The sequence below is a fragment of the Pteronotus mesoamericanus genome, unplaced genomic scaffold, assembly GCF_021234165.1.
Source record: "Pteronotus mesoamericanus isolate MK-2021 breed Mesoamerican mustached bat unplaced genomic scaffold, CSHL_Meso_final contig_116, whole genome shotgun sequence".
Classification (NCBI taxonomy): Eukaryota; Metazoa; Chordata; class Mammalia; order Chiroptera; family Mormoopidae; genus Pteronotus; species Pteronotus mesoamericanus.
Genome location: NW_026555027.1, coordinates 21,451,003 through 21,470,929, shown reverse-complemented (window position 1 = coordinate 21,470,929; position 19,927 = coordinate 21,451,003). Strand labels below are relative to the sequence as shown.

General features: G+C 40.2%; 1 protein-coding gene across 2 annotated transcripts in view; it reads right to left on the bottom strand.

The window, feature by feature from the left end:
* ARHGEF26 (Rho guanine nucleotide exchange factor 26) overlaps window positions 1-1,777 on the bottom strand; it is a 112,509-nt gene extending 110,732 nt beyond the window's left edge. Inside the window, exons 1-2 of one of the 2 annotated variants that reach the window (XM_054579818.1) lie at window positions 1,672-1,777; window positions 134-1,220 (exon numbers count right to left, since the gene is read on the bottom strand). In XM_054579818.1, coding sequence (XP_054435793.1) covers window positions 134-1,198 — 1,065 coding nt within the window. In that variant the 5' untranslated portion in view covers window positions 1,199-1,220; window positions 1,672-1,777. Of the gene's footprint in view, window positions 1-133 lie in introns of both variants that reach the window. The other variant, XM_054579827.1, reaches the window with a different exon arrangement.
* Window positions 1,778-19,927: the final 18,150 nt, after the last annotated feature.

Sequence of the window (19,927 nt, the reverse complement as noted above, 5' to 3'; positions counted from 1 at the left end):
AAACAACAGAATTAAAAAGAACAATAACGTCTGGTCTCCTCTGTGCTCTTCCTCTCCACCCCAACACCTTCACTTTGGACTTACTGAATGCCTGGCTTAGTCAGTGACATGTGACACTCCTGACCACTCTTACCTTTATCCTTCCAAGGCTGGAAAACTTCTCCTTGTCTTCCATCACTGCTTTCAGAACCGGCTGGGACATTCTGTTCTTCTTCTTCGAGGTGGTAGGACTGTCAAAATCAACGCCACTGACCACCGCCCTGCGATAGGACGTGGACCTCAAGCCCCTCCGCAGAGACCCAGGGCTGTCCAGGTCGTTCTCGACCTCGCCTTCGTCCTCTGAGGGGCCCAGGGGCGCTCCGAGGCCCTCCACCATACTGCGCACCTTGAGGAGTCTCTTGTGGGGCTCCACATTCTGACTGTTACCTTTACTTATTTTAATTTCCGAGGCCAGGCTCTTCGGAATAATCTGCTGCTTCCCCATTTTGAGGGCAGCAGGGCTGTTTGTGCTCAAAACCACTGAAGGATTCTCCGGGAGCTCATTCTCCTTTGAGGGCAGCCTTTGGAGGGGGAGTTTTTGTTCCGAAGACTTATTCTGGGGCGAGGATCCCCGCTCGGAGTCCTTGGCTGTCTGGCCGGATTGCAAACGGGAGCCTGGGGTGTCGATATTAGGGGTAAGCCCATTTGCAGCGGGCGAAGGCAGGGGGCTGGCAATCAATCTGAGCCGGTCTCCCTCCGAGCTGCAGGGGGCGGATGCGTTAGGAGTCCGCGGGGGGCGCAGCCGCTGAGGCGCGGGCGAAGTCACCGTACCATTCGCTGGGGATTTCGGGGAGACGCCCGACGCCCCTTTGGGGGTCTGGGGTGACTTGGGCCGTCGGAGCCGAGGAGAGACGGCCCTGTACTCCGGGGAGACCGTCCTCCCATTGGTCACCGCCCTCCGATGGGCGCAGAAAAGCAGGGGGCTCCTCTGGACCGTCCTGCCGTCCGAAGCGGTGGGCACCTGGTCCGGAGTCTGCGCCGCGGGAAGCGTTCCTAGGTCCTCCACCGGGAAATCTGTGATAAGCAACCCGCTGGGGCTCTGGTAAGACTGAGGTCTCGGCTTGCTCCGGCCCAGCAACTGAGGCTGCGGGGTCGAACGCCTCCGCCACAAAGGGGTTAAACTGTTGCTAGAAAAATTCACTTCGCTCTCGCCGTCCATAGCGAAGCCTCGAGGGTGAACCCTGCGAGGGACAGCACCTAGTTAGGCTTGCCTAAAGAGGAAAGAAGTCATGGAACTTTGACTCCAGACCACCCGGCACGCTTTGCAGACGCGCTCGCTCAGAGCGGACGGTCACTCGCTCCTGCGAGGAACACAACTGCGTGTCACTCACCCGCTCTTTCTCGGGCAAAAACTGCGCCCACCACGCTGCTCAGTCCGAGACACAAATCTGGGCTGTGCCCAAACGGATTAATCCAATTACCTTTTTTTTCTCTCCCGCGCCCAAAGACCACCCGCACGGTAAAAGTCCGCCACCTATTCGCCGGGTACAAACTGATGCACAAGAAACTTGGGGCAAGTTCAGCTTTCTTGGGAAACTCGCCGCGGGACGCTCCCCTCCGCCGCCATCCAGCCGCCCGCCTCTGTCGATGGTTCCCTCGCGCTCAAACTGCCTGGATCCTAGGCGGATTTACCTTAGGGGCTTTGCAGAAGTGGTGGCCGCGGAGGGCCCAGCGGCCTGTGGGTGGCCCGAGTACCGCACCGAGGGGCCGCTCCAGGAGCTCTGGAAAGCTCCGCAGCCGACAGCGGCGCCGGCTCCGCCCATAACCCTGGCCCCGCCCCTAGCCTTGGTCCCCGCCCCTGTCTTGGCCCCTCCCAGGCACGCCCCTTTCCCGTCCAGCCGCCTGCCACTGCCTTCCGGCAGCGGCACGCTTTTGATCCTGCCGGGTGTCTGAAAAAGACTAGAATACCGAGGTCGGGTGCCCAGCTACGGAGTTCTAGGAGGGGATATGTGGCTGGAGACTGCAGCGGCGGCAGGAGAACTGCGGGAGCGCCGGGTGGTTGCCCGGAGCACAGCGTGGGAACGAGCGTGGGATCGTTGCTGAGACGCAATTTACGAGGCCCTGGGCCCCATGGAATCTCCCGTGCAGAAACGGAGAATGCGAGGAGTCAGAATGGGGTTGGTGAAATGGGTGTGCTAGAGCGCGTAGCTCTGAACACCGGGAGCCAGTCCCCTTTCAGCATTCCGGCGATCTTAAACCCGATGACCTCCCTCCTTTGCTTAAAATACGCACTGTATCTTACAGTATATACTCATAGATTCGCTTGTTTGTGCCTAGCTTATTTCTGAAGGCATACACAGGTAGCCTCGGAGAGGAGAATTGGGTGGCTAGCAAACCAGAAGGAGGGAGAGTTTTCATTCAATAATCTTTGGATCTCGTATGCTTTGAATAGTAGATGTGACCTATTTAAAATAAACGCAATTTAAATTATGAAAAAAATTATTGGTTTCCAAGCATACATACAATAAAATTCGAAATCCTCTCCCTATACGAGGCCCTGCACGACATGCCCACCTCTGCAGCCCAGTCTTTTCCCCATCACTTCTTTCACTAATCTTGTCTACACCCACTTAAAGTTTTACAGCCTCAGAGAATCTTCCCTTTTGTTCCTCTTTGACCTGTCTTGTCACTCCATCAGAGGCCTTCCCTGACCCCTCCTGAATCAGATCACGGCCCCTCTTATTTATTTTTCCAGCCACCTCTTCCCTTCCTCTTCTGCACTTTGTGTATACAGGGGTAGACAACAGTAGGTTTACAGTTGTAACACAAATAATACAGTAATAAATAAAAATACAAGAATAAACTCTTTTGTGTTTACTCATAATTATAAACCTACTTTTGCCCACCCTCGTATGTATACATATATATTTTTTGTGTTTATGTTTATCTGTTTTGTCTTCTTTAGATTGTATGCTGCAAGAGGGCAGGGGTCATGCTTATGTATTGCTCCTTTGTATTCCAGGCACATAGTGGACATTTAATAAATATGTGTTGAATGAATGAATGAGAAGTAAGTAAGGACAGTGACCATCCCTGCCAGAGTGCTCTGTGGCCAAATAGTAGAAAATTGGTTGTGTCCTGGCCAAGCTCCTGCTATGTGAGAAGAATAGAGCGAACTAGAAAAGACAAATGATTTTTAGACCATTAGAGCTGTATAATTGATTCTGTTAGCAAGGCATATGGGCATTTCTCCAAGTTCTCTTTCAGCATTCATGCATCCAGCAGGGACATAGTGAGCATCCACGGTGTGCGAGTTCGGCCGCTTGTTTTTGCCCTAGAGACATTGAATGTAACGGCCAGAAATATCAAGAGGGGATCTCTGGGTGCTGATAAGAAGCATGATGTTTTTCATGCTTCTTTAACCTTTTTTGCACTTATCAAATGCTGTACATTGAATATATAGTACTCTGACCTGAGATAGTTTTGTACACTAGAAGAAATGGCATCAGAAATTTTATAAGGAACAAATTCTAGAAAAAAAATTACCAAATATTTTATTTGGAAGAAATATGGTTGAGTACATACTCACACATATCCCATTTTTAATATAGGACATTTTCCATACTAACACATTTTATTTGTATAGTGGAAAAATGCAATAAATTTAAGTTAAAATATGCTTCACTAATGCCAAATGAAATGTTACTTAATGCAGAATGCAAAAATCTGGGACATGATAAGAAGCTGTGCATGGTGACATGAGAAGATACCTTCTCCTCAAATTATTTTGGTTCTACAAGCAGGTGATGATTATGAAGAAATCACAGTTTTTTCCTACCTCATTCCTAAGCATCATAAATGCCCGCTAAAACAACAACAACAGAACACCAAGCTCTGTTCCTTCACCAAGGGTGACTTGGAAATTCACAGACATTTTGCCTATTTTAACCTCTGTTCAATTTATCATTTCCGTTGAAATCTAAGACATCTTTGATGGTATGTACCACCAAAAAAGGAAAAGTGCGGCAAATTAAACTATGTGTGATCACATAGGATTTGTGCTTTACACTCATTGAAATAGTGTTTTTAGACTTAGACATTGATTTTTCACTAATTGCATATATAGAAAAAATATAAACAACATAAATTGATTAAAATATTTCTCAAAAATATGTACACTGAGTCTAATTCATCTTAATCCCTTTTACCCAGAACATCTGTATATTTTTCCACACACTGTCAATAATAGTGTAGAGTTTTTGTTTTGTTTTGTTTTTTAAAGAGAGAGAAGAAAAGGGAGAGAGAAAGAAAGGAAGAGAAACATCAATGTGTGATTGCCTCTCGCACACAGTTGGGGACCTGACCTACAACCCAGGCACATGCCCTGATGGGTAGTGGAACCAGAACTAGCAACCTTTCAGTTTATAGGCCAGCTCAATCCACATAGCCATACCAGCCAGGGTAGCATTTCCTAAAAGAGTGTTCTAGTCTTGTCCCAGAGGTTCGCTTCCCAGCCACTGACACTCAGTCTGCAAGTTTGATGCTGACTATCTTGTTTGACTAAAAGCATAGTTTTCTTGTTCAACTGAACCAGCTATACAACTTTTCTATTAATGGCCAGGAAAAAGTTTCAGACAAATTGAAGTTCAACACTTTAACTACAGTCCTGTATGACACATGAATTAGTTATATCAGACTCTTCTTGCTTTAGAATTTCTTTCACCTGATATGTACTCTGGCCATTTCAGCTGCCTTTGATTGCATTTCTTGGCATATGAATTTTACACGGAAAGTACTAAATTGCTTTGATCTCGTTGAAATGATGAGAATTCAAACAGTTATGACCACATTCACAAATACAGAGGCAATGCCAGCTATGTCGTGACTGCTACCTGGCCAAGGGCTATTTCTTTGATAATAAGACATATCCCAGTTTCAGAGACGTTAAAATGTGTATCAAAGTGTTTCTTAGAACTGAAGAAAAACAGTATATTAAACTGTTATGAATGACATACAGTATTCCACTGGTATATTCCAATGGTATGTATTTCTTATTTTTAATTTTTAAAAATTGTAATTTTTTTCAGTTTTTTTAGATGTAATTGACATATAACATTGTATTAGTTTAAGGTTTATAACAATGGTTTGATATACATATACATATGTTGCAAAATAATTACCACAATAAGTTTACCATCTGTTTTATAGTTATAAATTACATTTCCTGTGATGAGAACTTTTTGTCTTAGCAACTTTCAAATATACTATACAGTATGTTAACTATAATCACAATACCATAATTTACATCCCCTAACTTATTTATCTTAGAACTTTAAGTTTGCACCTTTTGATTATCTTTACCCATTGTTCCCAATGATATATTGAACTATTAAAATATTCAATGGTATAATGCAGTATACCAGAGGCTGAGTTATTTTTTTGCTATATTTATTAAACAGATTTGCATTTATCACCAATTATGTGTCTGACTTAATAATTAGGCTAATATGTGAGTGCAATTTAACTCATATTATTACTTTGCAGTTATAGCTAATGCATTCTTTATTCACTTATTTATTTTTTCCACAAAAGCTTACTGGATGCATTTAAGTGTCACACACTGGGCTAGATCTTCCTGAAGCTTATAACCTGGCTGATGAACTACATTTGAAACATTGAAATAATAACAGGACACCCAAGCTGAGTAAGATACATGGTAAACTCCCTATTCTGTGAAAGCCTTTATGAAGGAGACTTAATAGAACTTGGCCAGAAGAGGAGGTATTATGAGCTGGAAAAGAAAAAAAAGTAGGGTATTCCTAAGAGATTTCCCAACATGAGCAAAAACATGGAAGCATCGCTGGAGATATTTATTAGGTGCCAATTACATGTCAGTCACTATTCATTACACATAATTTAATCTCACATTAATCCTGTCTCAACTTAATTATAAAGAAGCTGAGGCTCAAAAAGCTCTTCTGTTGGTCAGTGGTTGAGTCAGAATCTCAACTCAGGTCTGTCGACCCCAGAGCCCATGCGCTTCATAAACCAGAAGCCAAACTGTCAGGAACAGAGCGCATTTGGAAGCTGTGGGAGATCGAGCTGACCTGCTTTGGTGAGAATAGAACATGGTGTAGGATAGACTGAGGGGTCTGGATTCTACCTGAATGGCAACTGACACTCCCTGTCTGAAGGTATTTAAACTTTGTTATTCTTTAAAATAATGAATCTGATGATACCAGTGTGAGAAATTTTTAAAAAATTTAAAAAAGAGAACAGATTTGGCAACTAAAAAACACATAACCTTTGTGCATTAAGAGAAGTCATATAAACCCATAAGATCTGAGGGGATTCTTGTCTTAAAGGGAAATTAGAGAAAAACATTTAGAGATTATACATAATAGAAAAAACATTAATATCTACATCATGCCTAAATCAATAGGGAAAAGATCAACAATGAAAAAAATGAGCAATAAGTGAGAGTACACATTTTAGAAAAGTACCCACTATACTTAACAATATATTCAACCTCAGTAGTAAAAACAAAATTGTTTTCATCCACTAGGTTTTGGGGGTTTTTTGTTTTGTTTTTTGTCTTTTTAAAGAGAGAGGTAATATCCACTGTTGGTAAAAGTGCAGGGAAAGAGAATCTGAATCATCATTCTTGTAAGACTATAAATTGGTGCAAACTTTTCATGGAGCAATTACATGATAGTCAGCAAAACCTTGAAAACAAGCAAACCTTCAACCTGGTAATTTCATGCACAGGAGATAATCCTGAGGAAAGCTTTATTTTGTGAAAAGAAGTATGTTCAAGAATGTTCATCAAACTATTTCTTGTCATGGCAAAAAATTAGAAGCAAACTAAGAGTTTATTGGTAGGGAACCAGTAAATAGATTATGATGCACAATACAACCACCAAAAATATTAATGTAAATATATAAATATTCATACAAAAATTCAAAATGTTAAGTTATTTTTTTAAAAAGCTGTGTTAAACACAAAGTAGAATGTCCTACTTTGAGTTTTTAAATATGTAAATAGTTACATATATATACTTAATACCTAGATCTGAAATATTCTAATTGTTAGCATATCCACCCCTAGATAGCAAAACTAAAGGTGGTATTTCAGTTACATTTTGCTGTGAAACAAAGGACTTCTACACTTAGTGGCTTAAAATAGAAACTTATTATTTATTGGTAGGGTGTGTCAATGGTTTTCTTTGGCTCTCCCTGGGCTCTCCCCAGCTGTGGGGTGGGGTGGGTTGCTAGACCTACGCTGGCCATCAGCTGGGTCTCTGCAGTTCTCCCCTCTCAGTCTTAAACACAGACTTGGTATCCCTGTTATTCTTTGCATAATGAGGTGATAAGTCAACATGACAAAAGGCAATCAGGAAAATAAGTAGTTGAAAAAAACTTTGAGAAGTGATTTGTTCTTGGTGGGAAAAAAAAGGTCTCAAAAGGAAACTTTCTACAGCACTTACAATAATGATTTATATATTATCCTGTGTTTTTTAAAATGCTTTTTGAACACTTATCATATGATCTTTGAAATGTTTCAAACGTATTAAAAAACTTAATCTTTATAACAACCTTATGACGTAGGGACTACCATTATCCCCATTTTGTAGATGAGGAAACTAAACACTGAGATTAAGAACCCATGTAACCTGGCTCCAATCTGACTCATAACTATAACACCATCGTCATCCTATTTGTGATTCCATTATTCATTTGCATTCACATTTTTGCAAGCCAAACCTAAGAACTCCAATGTCAGACCAGTTCTTTACCTCCTATAACTCTTCAGTAATGAAGAGATTGATCAGTTGGTGATAGTGCCCTCAGTTAACCTCAAAAAGAGGACAAACATGGATCATCCAGTTAGGAAGAGGACCATAAAGCCTCAGAAAGGAAGGATTACTGGAAAGAACGCCAACTCAGCAATCCTGTTAGTCGGCTAATATTGATTTCCCTCCTGGTTGATGGTAGCCCCAGCACTACTGCAGCGCTAATGACAGTGGACATGATCTTGGCCGTGGCCCTGCTGATAGTCACTTGTGCTGGCATCTAATGCTAATGCTGTTGCTCACTTAGTGCCCTTTCAACTAGCACCTTCAGTCTTGGTTGGCATGGAATCCAACTTGCAGGATTCTGGAGAAAGCAGGCAGTGTGAAAACTTAGTACAGGCAGTTAAGTACAAGTGTGGGAATTGTGCCTGTAAAAGGGAAAAGGAAAATAGGGCAGTCGCTGAAGGGAAGGAAAGAAAGCAATTTTATTTCAAGACGAGACTCTTGGCTGGAAGTCAGGAAGCTGGGTTTCATTCAGTTTGCGTCTGCCTCTTTCTCACTGTGGGAATGAGGACAAGCCACTTACTCCGTAAGACCACAGTTTCTTCAACTGCAAAATGAAGTTGTTCTGCCTCCTCAGCACCGTTTGAGAAGCACTCAGACAGATTAGAGTAATCTGATGTGCCCAGTCCATTGGTTGGAGAAAAACGGGACTCAGAAGGAAGGGGTGGAGCTGGACAGATAATAATTTCTAATAAACGTTCTCCCCTATCTTGAAAAGCAAACAATTCTAATAAAATTCTTTTCTAACTCCAGGGTAAAAAACAAATTGTCATTAAAAGAGTAAGAATTTGTTGAAAATGGCCCAGAAGAATCTCCTAGAGGACCTAAGGAGATAAGGAGAAGCCTTGCTCAAAGGAAGAAGGGCTTCTTTCTTGCCCCCAGTCCTTGCAGGCAACATTCAATCTGCTGATCCACAACTGAGGTGAGACTCATGCACATATGATATATTGAACCTCCAGGGATACCATATTTTGACAGGAAGCTCTTCGTTCAACTAGAGTCAGTACAGTTCCAGGTAAACCATGAGGCCAGTGTGGAGAGTGGCCCCCAGAACTGCTCAGGTCCAGGAGCTACTGTTCACTGCTGTTCTTTGAATTGTGGCGATGAGTTAAGCAATTGAGCAGCCACTTTTCTCAATGGGTTCTAGTCTGCGGTAAGAATTAGGATGGTACAAAAGTATAAAGCATCTCCCACTCATATCTCTAGTTTCCTACTTGGCCCTCTAGAGGCATCCACTGCAAACAGTTTGTCATGTTTTATGAATGTTCAGATTTATGGTGAGTGTAAACAACACATTCATCCCCATGTATACTAGACACACACATCTGTACCCAAGCATGCTGTGACAAAGCTCTGTCTGTACCTGATGATTTACCTTGGATATCAGTCCATGTCAATATTCAGAGAACTACCATGTGGTTGTCAATGGCTTCAAAGCAGTAGGTAAAATCAAATGAAATAGCCTTTTTGGAAGTCAAAAGCAGTCAAATACTAGCAAGTTCACACACTTCCACCTAATATTACATAATTTATGAGCAAATTACCTGTTGATAAATATTTAAATTTTTATTTTTTGAAAAAGGTTTTTTTTCCTCTCAATTTTGACAGTTCTTTGCTTTGTTCCCACTCCTTCATGCCTGGGAAAAGTAAGGTAGTCAAAAGAGAATACTTTACAAAGATGCAGGTATGGTTTAATTCTGCTGTGTGGAAATTAAAGCCTCCTCTTAATACAATCTTTATGATGAAATCATGCGTGAACACACTCAAGAGAACTCTGTTTCTGGGGAGACATTGGATTAGGGGGCCATCATCACTATCACCAGTTTCCTTTGGGGATTATTTTTCGGGGTCTACTTCTTTTCTTTTTTGTTCTTTCCTGGATCCTTCTCTTTCGCTGGATTATGAGGACAGCATGTAGAATCACAGCTCGTTTCATAAAATTTAAGTAACTTGAACAAAGATGTATGTGACTATGCCACTCTGTTCCTTCCGTCTGCCGTGTGGTAATTGATTGCAAACGAACTAGAGATAAAATATTCTGTTGCATACACTCTATTTTTCCAGGTAAAACTGTATTAGGAATTATGTGGGCGTACTTAAAACTAGCCAATACTTTCAGATTTTCTCCTGCCTGGATTGGTTTGGAAGAAGTCCAGTCTTGCCTATCTCAAAAATTCAGCAGGGAAAAATAGCTGAAATAAATCAGGCCTGTGATTACTTAATTCTGTGTTTACCTAGACATTCTGGCATTTGGCTCAAAAGACAAAGCTTTTTAGAAGTGTTATTTAAACTTAGTTTTACCATGGATTTTAAATTAGAAGAAAAAAATGGTAACAGAGTAAAGCTTTATAAATCATACACGTTTGGGCTTATTACCAAGCAACTCTCACCAAGCAGTACTATTAGAATTTTAAAAATGCTTTCCAGAGCTGAGCTCTGCCACCTAGCAACCACTTTGAAACGTCTCCTGTGCTGGCCCAAGACTCTTCAAAATGACCAGTTTTGAAATTGGTGAGGTGTTTTGCTGTGCTTGGGCCACAGTCATTAAAGGGAAGATTAGAACTTTGTTTTTAGGGCAAAGACATGCAGATTTGAAGGATTGTTTCATTTAACTGCTCAACTGGTTTTGGAATAAGGTTGGCAGCTTAAATACAGATTAAAGATTGCATCAGATACACTCAGCTCATAAATTATTCATTATCTGAAATTCAAATTTAACTGGGCATCTTGCATTTTTATCTACAAAATCTGACAACCTTATTTTAGAGAGGCTTTTGAAAGTGCAGAGCCAAGGAATATTTACAAAATATGTATACATATTTTGTATATTAACTTGATCCCTCCATGGCTGCTGATTTTGTGGATCTAACATACCTTTCCCAGGGCACTGGCTAGTGAGCCTAGGAGTGAGCTTAAAGAATAGAAACTTAAAGGTGTACAGGTAGGAGCTAATGGAAGGGGGCAAGAAATCACCCAAAGGCTGCACCCAGAAAAGCTAAATTGAGAGGACAGGGGAAGGAAGGGGTTGATCATGCAGGGGTGGGGTTGGCCCACGATGTAATGGTGCCTGGAGAGGAGAGGGAAGTGCCTAGAAACCTGGGAGCAAGGGGAGCCGCATGACGCCAGCAGTCATTTTATTTTTAAAGTGAGAAGGAGGGCAAGTGAAGCCCCCTACTTACATGTTCGTTCTGAAGCTTGGGCTGAGGTGGGAGAGACACAACCTGCCATCCACCAGAGGGCAGGGCCACCTGCTTGCAGCAGCCAAACAGTGCTCAGGTGGCCTGCTCCAGCTCCAAGAGCGCGCCCGGGACTGCAGAGACTTTGTCAGGACCCTGCCTTCCAGCCTCCCCGGGCCCAGGTCGGAGCTTGGGAGAGACTGTCACTTTGTCGTCAGTTCAGATCACTGCCCCTCATTCCCATGCCAGAAACCCGCAGCCCGTTCTTGCTAACGTTACCCGCAACACAAAATATTTAAAACTTAGAAAGCACGCGTCACCCCTATGCTTGTGCACAGGATGGAACATCTCCTGAAAAAAAAAAAAAAAAAAAGCACAAGAAGCCGCTAGCTGTGGCCCCCTGGGGGGAAGAGGACTAGAGTGAGCTGGTCCCGAGGAAGGGTGAGACGTGCTTGTTCGCGTGCACTGTGCTCTCACTGGTTTAGTTTGCTATGTGGGTGTTACTGACACAGTTTTCAGGTTATGGCTGGGACAAGTTCAGCTTACAATCTAACTCATGTTTAAACTATTTACACCCTTAGTATAAGATGGCACACTTTAATAAGGTGCTTTTAAATAAATTTCTTCTAATGGCTTTGCATTCTCTGTATCTGTAAGAGAGATCTCACATTTCAGCTAGTTTTCTGGGAAATTTGCTAAAGAAATCAATGACAAATCAATAGTAACCTTTGACAAAAAGGTTTCACTGTGAGTTCGGGGCCATGTCAATTTTATATACATTAAAAGGCTCAAAATGTAAGTCTGATAGAAACTAAATAGGAACATATTATATGTATATTTTATTTAAACCAATATTGAATCCCACCTTGTAAATTCTATGAAACCAGAAATCTTTGTCTCTTTTGTTCAGTAATAGGTCCCTAGGATGTAGAACAGTTCTTAGCACATATTAGGTGCCCAATAAATATTTGTTGAATGAAGGAATACATGATTATTATAAACATTGAAATGTTTCATAAAAATATGATACAGAATGTGTAATCTTCTTTAATCTTTTTCCTTCAAACAATCACTTATTCTGGTCTCTCAAAGTGAAAAAAACATTTATTTTCTGAGGAGTAAAAGTTTAATTGTAAATTTTTTTAATTAGTTAAATGGCACCATAAAGAATGAAAAGACAAGCAACAGAATTTAAGAAAATGTTAACAACACATATAACTGGCAAAGGACTGGTATCTAAAATATGTAAAGAACTCATTATAATCAGTTAGGAAAACTGGCAAAATACTTGAACACACATTTCATATGAAAAGTGCTCTCTCATTTAGTCATGAGAGAAATGAAAACTAAAATCACACAGTCAACAAATCTTGTTGAACAAAATTGTATCTTGTATCTTGTTTCAACAAAAATGTTGAAGTTTCGCCATACTAAAATGTTCATGAGGATCGTGGCAAGAGAAACTCTCATATATTGTCTGCAAGTGAGTAAATTGGTTAATCCAGTGTAGATAACCCCTGGGCATTATTTTCTAAAGCTGAATATATAGCAATTTCACTTGTAGGCATCCAATAGCAATTCATTAATATAGCAGCAATATTTGTAACATGCCTAAATGAAAAACTACCCAATTATCTAAAAACAGAAGAATGAAATAAAAAAATGTGATCTAGTCCCACTAGGGAATTCTATGCAACAAGCAGACTGTGCCTTCGGGCAAAAATATGGGTGACTCTCACCAATATACAGTTATGATAGGGTTTTGGCAAAGTTTCCCTAGGTGGTCAGCAGGTCATTTCAGCAGACAGGCTCTTGTAGCCATTTGGAAGTGTCCCAGCACTGGGATAGTTCACACCTAGATAGCCAGCTCCACCAGCGGGCCAAGGTTTACGGGAGCTTACAGGAGGAGGTGCTTGCAGAGTCACTGAAAGACCTTGTGGGTGAAGCGTAGACTGAAGCCAGGGAGACATTCAGACAGTGGCATGACGTCTCTGACACAGAGGTGAGAGGACACGTCTGAGGCTAAGGCTACCAGAACCTCTCCAGAGCCTGTGCGCTGAGACTCCTATGTTTGGCTGTGGATCAAGGGACCAAGTTTAGCCTGCTGCAGAGATCTCCTGCAGGTGGGAAAGGGCTGCAGAAACCTGTGATCCCTCAAATGAAGGAATCTGGGGAGGCAGAGGCTCTGAGTGATTGATATATGACACTCCTTGTCTCCGGCTTGGGGTCACTGTTGCTCTTCTTATGACGGCTGCTGCTTGTGCCAGCGTGTCTGTGGCCTGTTTGTCCTCGAACCACGGCTTAACTGGTGCTCAATTCAGGTTGAGTGTTTCGGCCAGTGCCTCGCTTTCTTTATAAGTCTGCTGTTTCGTCTTCCCAAAGTTGCCCTTGTCATCTCCTGTTACGCGTTCCTAGTCCTGCCTTCTTTCAGGAACAGCTGTGCGATCATGCACCTCCGGCTGTGCGTTTCTACATCTGCGAAGTTGGCTCCGGTGCTGGTGCTGTGGAGCCCTGAGTTCCGGGGGAAGACGTACGAATTGTGCGTCTTTATGAGTGGGGTGGAGACGGAGTTTTAGTTGTGAAAAGACAACCAAATTTGAGCTCAACCATTTTCCAGGTGAGTCTCTGAACAAGTCCCTAAATCTCCCTGAGTACTTTTTTTCCTTCACTTTAAGTGGGGCCGCTAAACTAGACTTGACAATCACCCAGATTCAACAGGAGCACAGAAGTAGAAAGTGCTTGTGGAAAACACCTTGTAAATTCTATGCAAAACAAAGGCAAATATTTTGTTATTGATTCACAGAGGCAGGATTTTCAGAGTCAAGTGCAAGTCTGAATCATTTGAGAAGCATTTTCAAAGCACCTGTACGCCATCCGTGTCCTCTCGTCTTCAGAAGATTTTCATTCCTTGGTCTACAATAGGGCCCATGAATTTGCTTTTTGTAATATATCTAGGTGATTATGATGCAGGTGGCCCTTTGATCTCACTTTGAGAAAATGTTAGTTTCACTTTGGGTAGTAGTCATTGTTTCACATGAAGATATTATTTATTAAAAGAAATCCTTGGTATTTTCATATAAACAGAGGGGATACTAATATTGAGTACCAAGTTAGGGAGGCAAAAGGAGTGATCTGGGAAGACTGGAAAGCTTTCTTGAGGACATGATAAGTGGAATTTAAACAAGAGAAAAAAGGGGGAGATTTTCCTAGCCAAAGTTCTAACATGTATGTGTGTGTGTGTACATATACACATATTTCTTTCATGAGCTAATTGTTTATATCCTTTGTGTAGTTTTATATTGGATGGTTAATTCTTTTCTTATCTGAGCCCCTTGCATATCTAAAAAAATAATGCTTTGTTGATTATATGTTCTGCAAATATTTTTCCAGTTTGTTGCCTTTTGACTATGTTTATGTGTTCTTTGCTATCCAGATCTAAATAAAATGTTTCAATATTTTCTTTTACATCATACTTAGAAAGGTTTATCTTATTTTACAATTATTAAAAAATACCCATGTTTTCTTTTGGGATACTTATGGCCAGAGGCATGTCTTACAATAGGTGTTTTGGCACAAGTAATAGGGACCTCAACACATGTTTCTTTCCCTCCTTTCCTCTTACAGTATATAAATCACTGAACCAGTTGTTATAATAACTCTTAGTCTTACCACCTTATCAGGTATTATTGTCTGTACTTTACTATGAGACCTAGAAAGTCTGAAAATGAGTAGGGTTTTTTTTTCTTTCTCTATCCTTTGAAACAGTTTAAGTAGCACAAGACCTGCTTTTTGAAAGCTTGAAAAGTTAACAGAGAAACTGCCTGAACCAGGCTTTTTGGAGGGTAGTTCTTCTCTTTGGATTATTCATCTCTTCAGAGATTACACTTGGATTATTCTTGGATTATTAACCTTCTTCAAGGTTATTCATCTCTGTAGATTTTATAGTTTTTCTTGAGTCTGTTTTTGTTTTTGCATTTCCCTAGATTCATGTAATTTTTCTCTTAACTGTCTTAGTCGCTTCTGTTTCTAAGGTGAGTTGTATTTTCTGTCCCATTTTTACTATTCTGCATCTGTACATTATTTATTTAATATTGCCATACTTGTCTATTTTACTGTGGCATTGTTTTCCAAATGCTTCTCAAATTTATTTATCAATTCTAGTGACTCTCTCTTTTCTAATTTATTAATTTCTCCTTTATCTTTAATTCAGTAATGTCTTTTGCTTAGTTTATTTTGGTTTTATTTGTTTGTTTTGTTCTTTTCCTAACTTCTTGAATTGAATGGTGTGTTCACACATTGTATCAGTCTGGACCAAGTCAGGGGAGATAAACCACTTAAGATGCATTCTGATATTTTATTTTCTGTACAGTTGTGTTTATTCCTATTCTGATATACTGTATTCTATTCCATTATATTTTAAAAAATAATGGTTGCCACCTACCAGATACAACGTGCTAATGGTATTGTGCCTGGTACTTAGTAGATGCTCAATAAAGGGCTGTTATTATTCTTGCTGATATTATTATCATTATCAGGAGTAGTGGAAGCAGCAGCAGCATGGAGACTGTGAGAAGAGGTGGTTAAAGGCAGTGTCCTTCAAAAACAGGAGGGAAGTGGCAGATTCAACTTACTTGGATTTTACTTGGTGCTTTAGAGTATGGAAATAGTCCATAAACATAAGGTAAGTTGCAGCAATTACTATTAATATAGCAGCTCTAAGGAAACAGGTGGGTTTAGTCTGTACTACATAGTAAGTTCAAGTATCAGTGTGGTCAATAAAGATAGAAATTTGGTCAAGGAAGGAGCCAATATGAAGAGAGTAATAGTAAAAGTGAGTCCAAAGACTGGACTGGCTGACAAACTTCAGAGGTATTAGGACTTCCAGTTATAGGTGACTGAAAATCAAAACTAGTCTAAAAGGAGAAACAATTTATTGGCTTATATGCAGAAATATTGTAGTAGATCTACTTAGGCTCCAGGTATTGTTAGATCCAGGTGCTCAACAGAGTCCCCTGAAGATTGTTTATTTGTATCTTTCAGTTGTACTTTACTGGCTTCACTCTCAGCCAGGTATTTCTTTAATGGTGGCCTCTGACAACTGAAGCTTCACAAATGGAAGAAAGAAAAAGTCTCTCCCCACAAGTTTCAATAAATGCTGGGGCACCTGGTTCTCTTAGACTCACACTGTATTCCATTTTGATTCTAACTGCTCCAGCCAGGGGGATAAGTTGCTATGATGGGCCTTATGGACTAAACGAGAAATAGGTGGATTGCTAAGAAAATCAGGGTGCTGCTACCAGTAATAGGGAGAAAAGACATGGGTGTACAAAAAAAAAAATCAAGAAATGTCTGCTAGAGTTAGTAATATTGCAGAACCAGACAGGGAGTCAGAGGTCTGTGTAGGCAGACAGCGGGCCCTAGAACCCCACATAAAGAGAGTGGGAGTAAGGGACTAAAATCCAGGCATGGGCCACAGATAAATGTTTGAGCAGCAATAACAAAAGAACTCAGAACTCCAGTAAACCTTACATGCTTACATGCAGAGATCTTATCAGGAGCATCTTTCTGAGACAAGGAGAAAAGAAGAGACCTAGAACAAGGGACCTGTATTAAACTAGTAACTATTTTGTCATTTAATTAAAAAAAATTGGTCCTTAGGCAACTCTGGGGTGAGTGGTACGGTCTCCATATACACTCCCCCAGGAGATTGAAGTCACACAGTCAGAAAGTGATGGAGTCAGTGTTTCAACACAGCTTTGTCTTACAGGAAGCCCATGCTCATTACACCGGCCTGAAATTTTCTTCCCATCTTTTCCTGGCTGGTGAATTCCCAACCACACTTAAGATTGCCAAGATGTATCATGCATCTCTGGGCTCTTAGTACACTTAATTCATACCAGCACTGCAGACTCTTATAACTCTCTACTGTAAGTAGTTGTTAATAAATCAGGTGATGTCTCTAAACTTTGCTGATCATGCACCCCTATTGTCCAAAACATTGGGGGCAGTCTCTTTTATATGTAATTTTTATTTATTTATATTTAATATGTTTGTAATATAAATATGTTATTGTATATTTATAATACTAATGTTAGTATTAATGTTAGTCCCTTGGGGGACATGGCTGTGTGTCATCTTATTCAGTGTTTAGCATAGAACTTGATATATGTTATGGCAACAATTCCCCAATAAAAATGTTTGAACACGCACTTTCATGCATGATGATATAGTTGTCCATCATAGCTAGACACTTGCTGTATGCTATTCCAGAAAACATAACTTCATATTAAAAAGTTGGCACTACTTTTCCCATTTTACTGGTAAGGAATCTGAAGTTAAAAGAAATTGAGTGCCTAAAATAGGTGCCAAGTGGCAAAACTTATGTTCTTTTTTTAAAAATTATATTTTATTGATTATGCTATTACAACTTTCCCAAAGGCATTGGCAAGAAATAGTCAAAGTCATGAAAAACAGAGACCTACAGCCAAGATTGCTCTACCCAGCAAAGGTATCATTTAGAATCAAAAGGCAGATAAACAGCTTCCCAGACGAGAAAAAACAAAGGAGTTCATCATCACCAAACCATTATTATATGAAATGTTAAAAGGACTTATTTAAGAAAAAGAAGAAAATCAAAACTGTGCAATAAAATGGCAATAAATACATATCTATCAACAATTGAATCTAAAGAACAAACAAAACAAACAAGAACAGAGACAGAAGCATGGATACAGAGAACATATTGATGGATGCCAGACAGGAGGGGGATGTGGGAGAACGGGCGAAGAGGTGAGGAGACTAAGAAGTACAAATAGGTAGTTACAGAAGAGCCCTGGGGATGTAAAGTACAGTATAGGAAATGCCGTAGCCAAAGAACTTCTAAACATGACCCATGGACATGAACAATGGTGTGGGGTTTGTCTGAGGGAGCAGGGGGTGCTGGGTGGAGAAGGGCAAAACTCATATTCTAATCCACGGCTTCACATCCCTCAATGAAATTACAGCTAAGCTATGCTAAAATCGATTTTAACACATGAAGTGACAATGCATAAGAATATTTTAAGTTGATGTCCTGGGGAATTTAGAATATATGGTTATTAAACAATTAGCCTTCTATCATTGACTTTTTTTTTTATTTTTACATTTTGTCCTTTAGCTAGATAGTAATGTTCTTATGTACACATGATTTATTGCTTTTTTCTCTCTCTCCATACATTGTTCAAATACTTAGCAAATGTTTTTGACCAGATTATTTTTTGTCAAGGACCAAAGAAAGGCCTGCCCCGGAGGGTGTGGATGTGGGGGAGGAGAGGCGCTGGGCAGGTGAGCGAGATGCATAGCATTGACAATGGATATGCCCTCTGCCCACCCCGCACTTGCCACACACCAGAGGCTGCTGAGCGCGGTCCTAGTCATGGAGAAAATCGTTGTGCTTGATTGCTTGTTGAACGTGACAGGAGTATCCAGTTGAAAAGAGAAACTTCTACGTAATACTAGGTACTAAAATTTGAAAGCTCTATTATTCAGTAACAAGAATGCCATAGAAGTTATCACTGTGAATGACTGAGGATGTCGTTAAAAATTCTTCAATATCAGTTCCTAGTAAAAAGCTGAAAGGTAAAATAAGTGGAAAGATGACAGTGAAAAACTGGTTAACTGCAGTGTCGAATAGAAGTTATGAAAAGCAAAGGGACATATGGTCCTAGTTTAAATCCTGCAACATAAAAGATATGAAAACCAGAGGAAAAACTTAAATGATACTGTAATCCAGAAATGAGACAGTATTTTAATTTGTGAGACCATATTTTTTCTCTTGCCACTAAACCATCCGAATCAGGCAAGGCACCTACTTGGAAATGAACTCATTTGCTATGGTGCTTTAAAGACAAAGCAGTGGCATTAACTCTTTTATATACAAAATTGGAGAAATTCCGTGGTATACAACAGAACAACCCGGTTGTGCCCTCTAGTGATCTCGCTGTCTTGTCCCTTTATTAGGAGACTTGAAAAACAATGAAACAAATTGACTCTGGGTGACTCATCTATCTTCAAAATTAGCTTTCCGTGTGGGGGGTGGTGGTGATTGCTACTCTGGAAAATAAATGCTACTCTGGAAACATATAGTGAGTGTGAAACAAAAAGCTCTTTATTTTTGTGCTCTGGAGCTCCATTTTTCTGCGCTTACAAATTCCTTTATAAATGTGGGCCACTGGTGAAACTCCATACTGGTCAGTTACCAGGAAATTTCATTCAAACATAAAGTATTCTTTATGACCCGATGTTGTAAATAAGTTGGATCAAGTTGGGACAATCATTTTTTAAAGGGGTATTAACCTTCTTTAATACTTGTTGTGATATGTGGTATGGAAAGAATTCTCTCATGGTGAAGGAGTTTTCCATCAAATTTGACATTTGACTCAATTTCATTTACCAGGAATATAGGTGTACGTTGCTTGGTTGTAAATTCCTTGTGTATAGGTCTTGTAATTCTAGAACTTGGTATTTTGTACTGTATCTCCAAGTGTGCCTTGCATACAAAAAGCTTAAAACATTTTTTTTGAAACAATCACAAACATACAGAACAGTTACAAATACTTTTTTTTCCTGAATGACTTAAGAAGAAGTTGCAGGTATAATGCCAGTCTCTGCTGAATATTTCAATGTGTATTTCCTACAAATCAGCAACATTCTCCTATGTAATCACGATGCCATTAAAATCAGAAATTCACATTAGTATATTACTAAACCAAAACTTCAGAAGTCATTCAAGTTTTGCCAATTGCCCCAATAATTTCTTTTATAGCAAAAGGATTAGTTTTAGGATCATTTTTTTTGCATTGTGTTTCTCTTTCCTCTCTTTCACTTTGGAATAGTTTTTAGTTTTATTTTATTTTTGTGACCTTGATAACTTCAGAA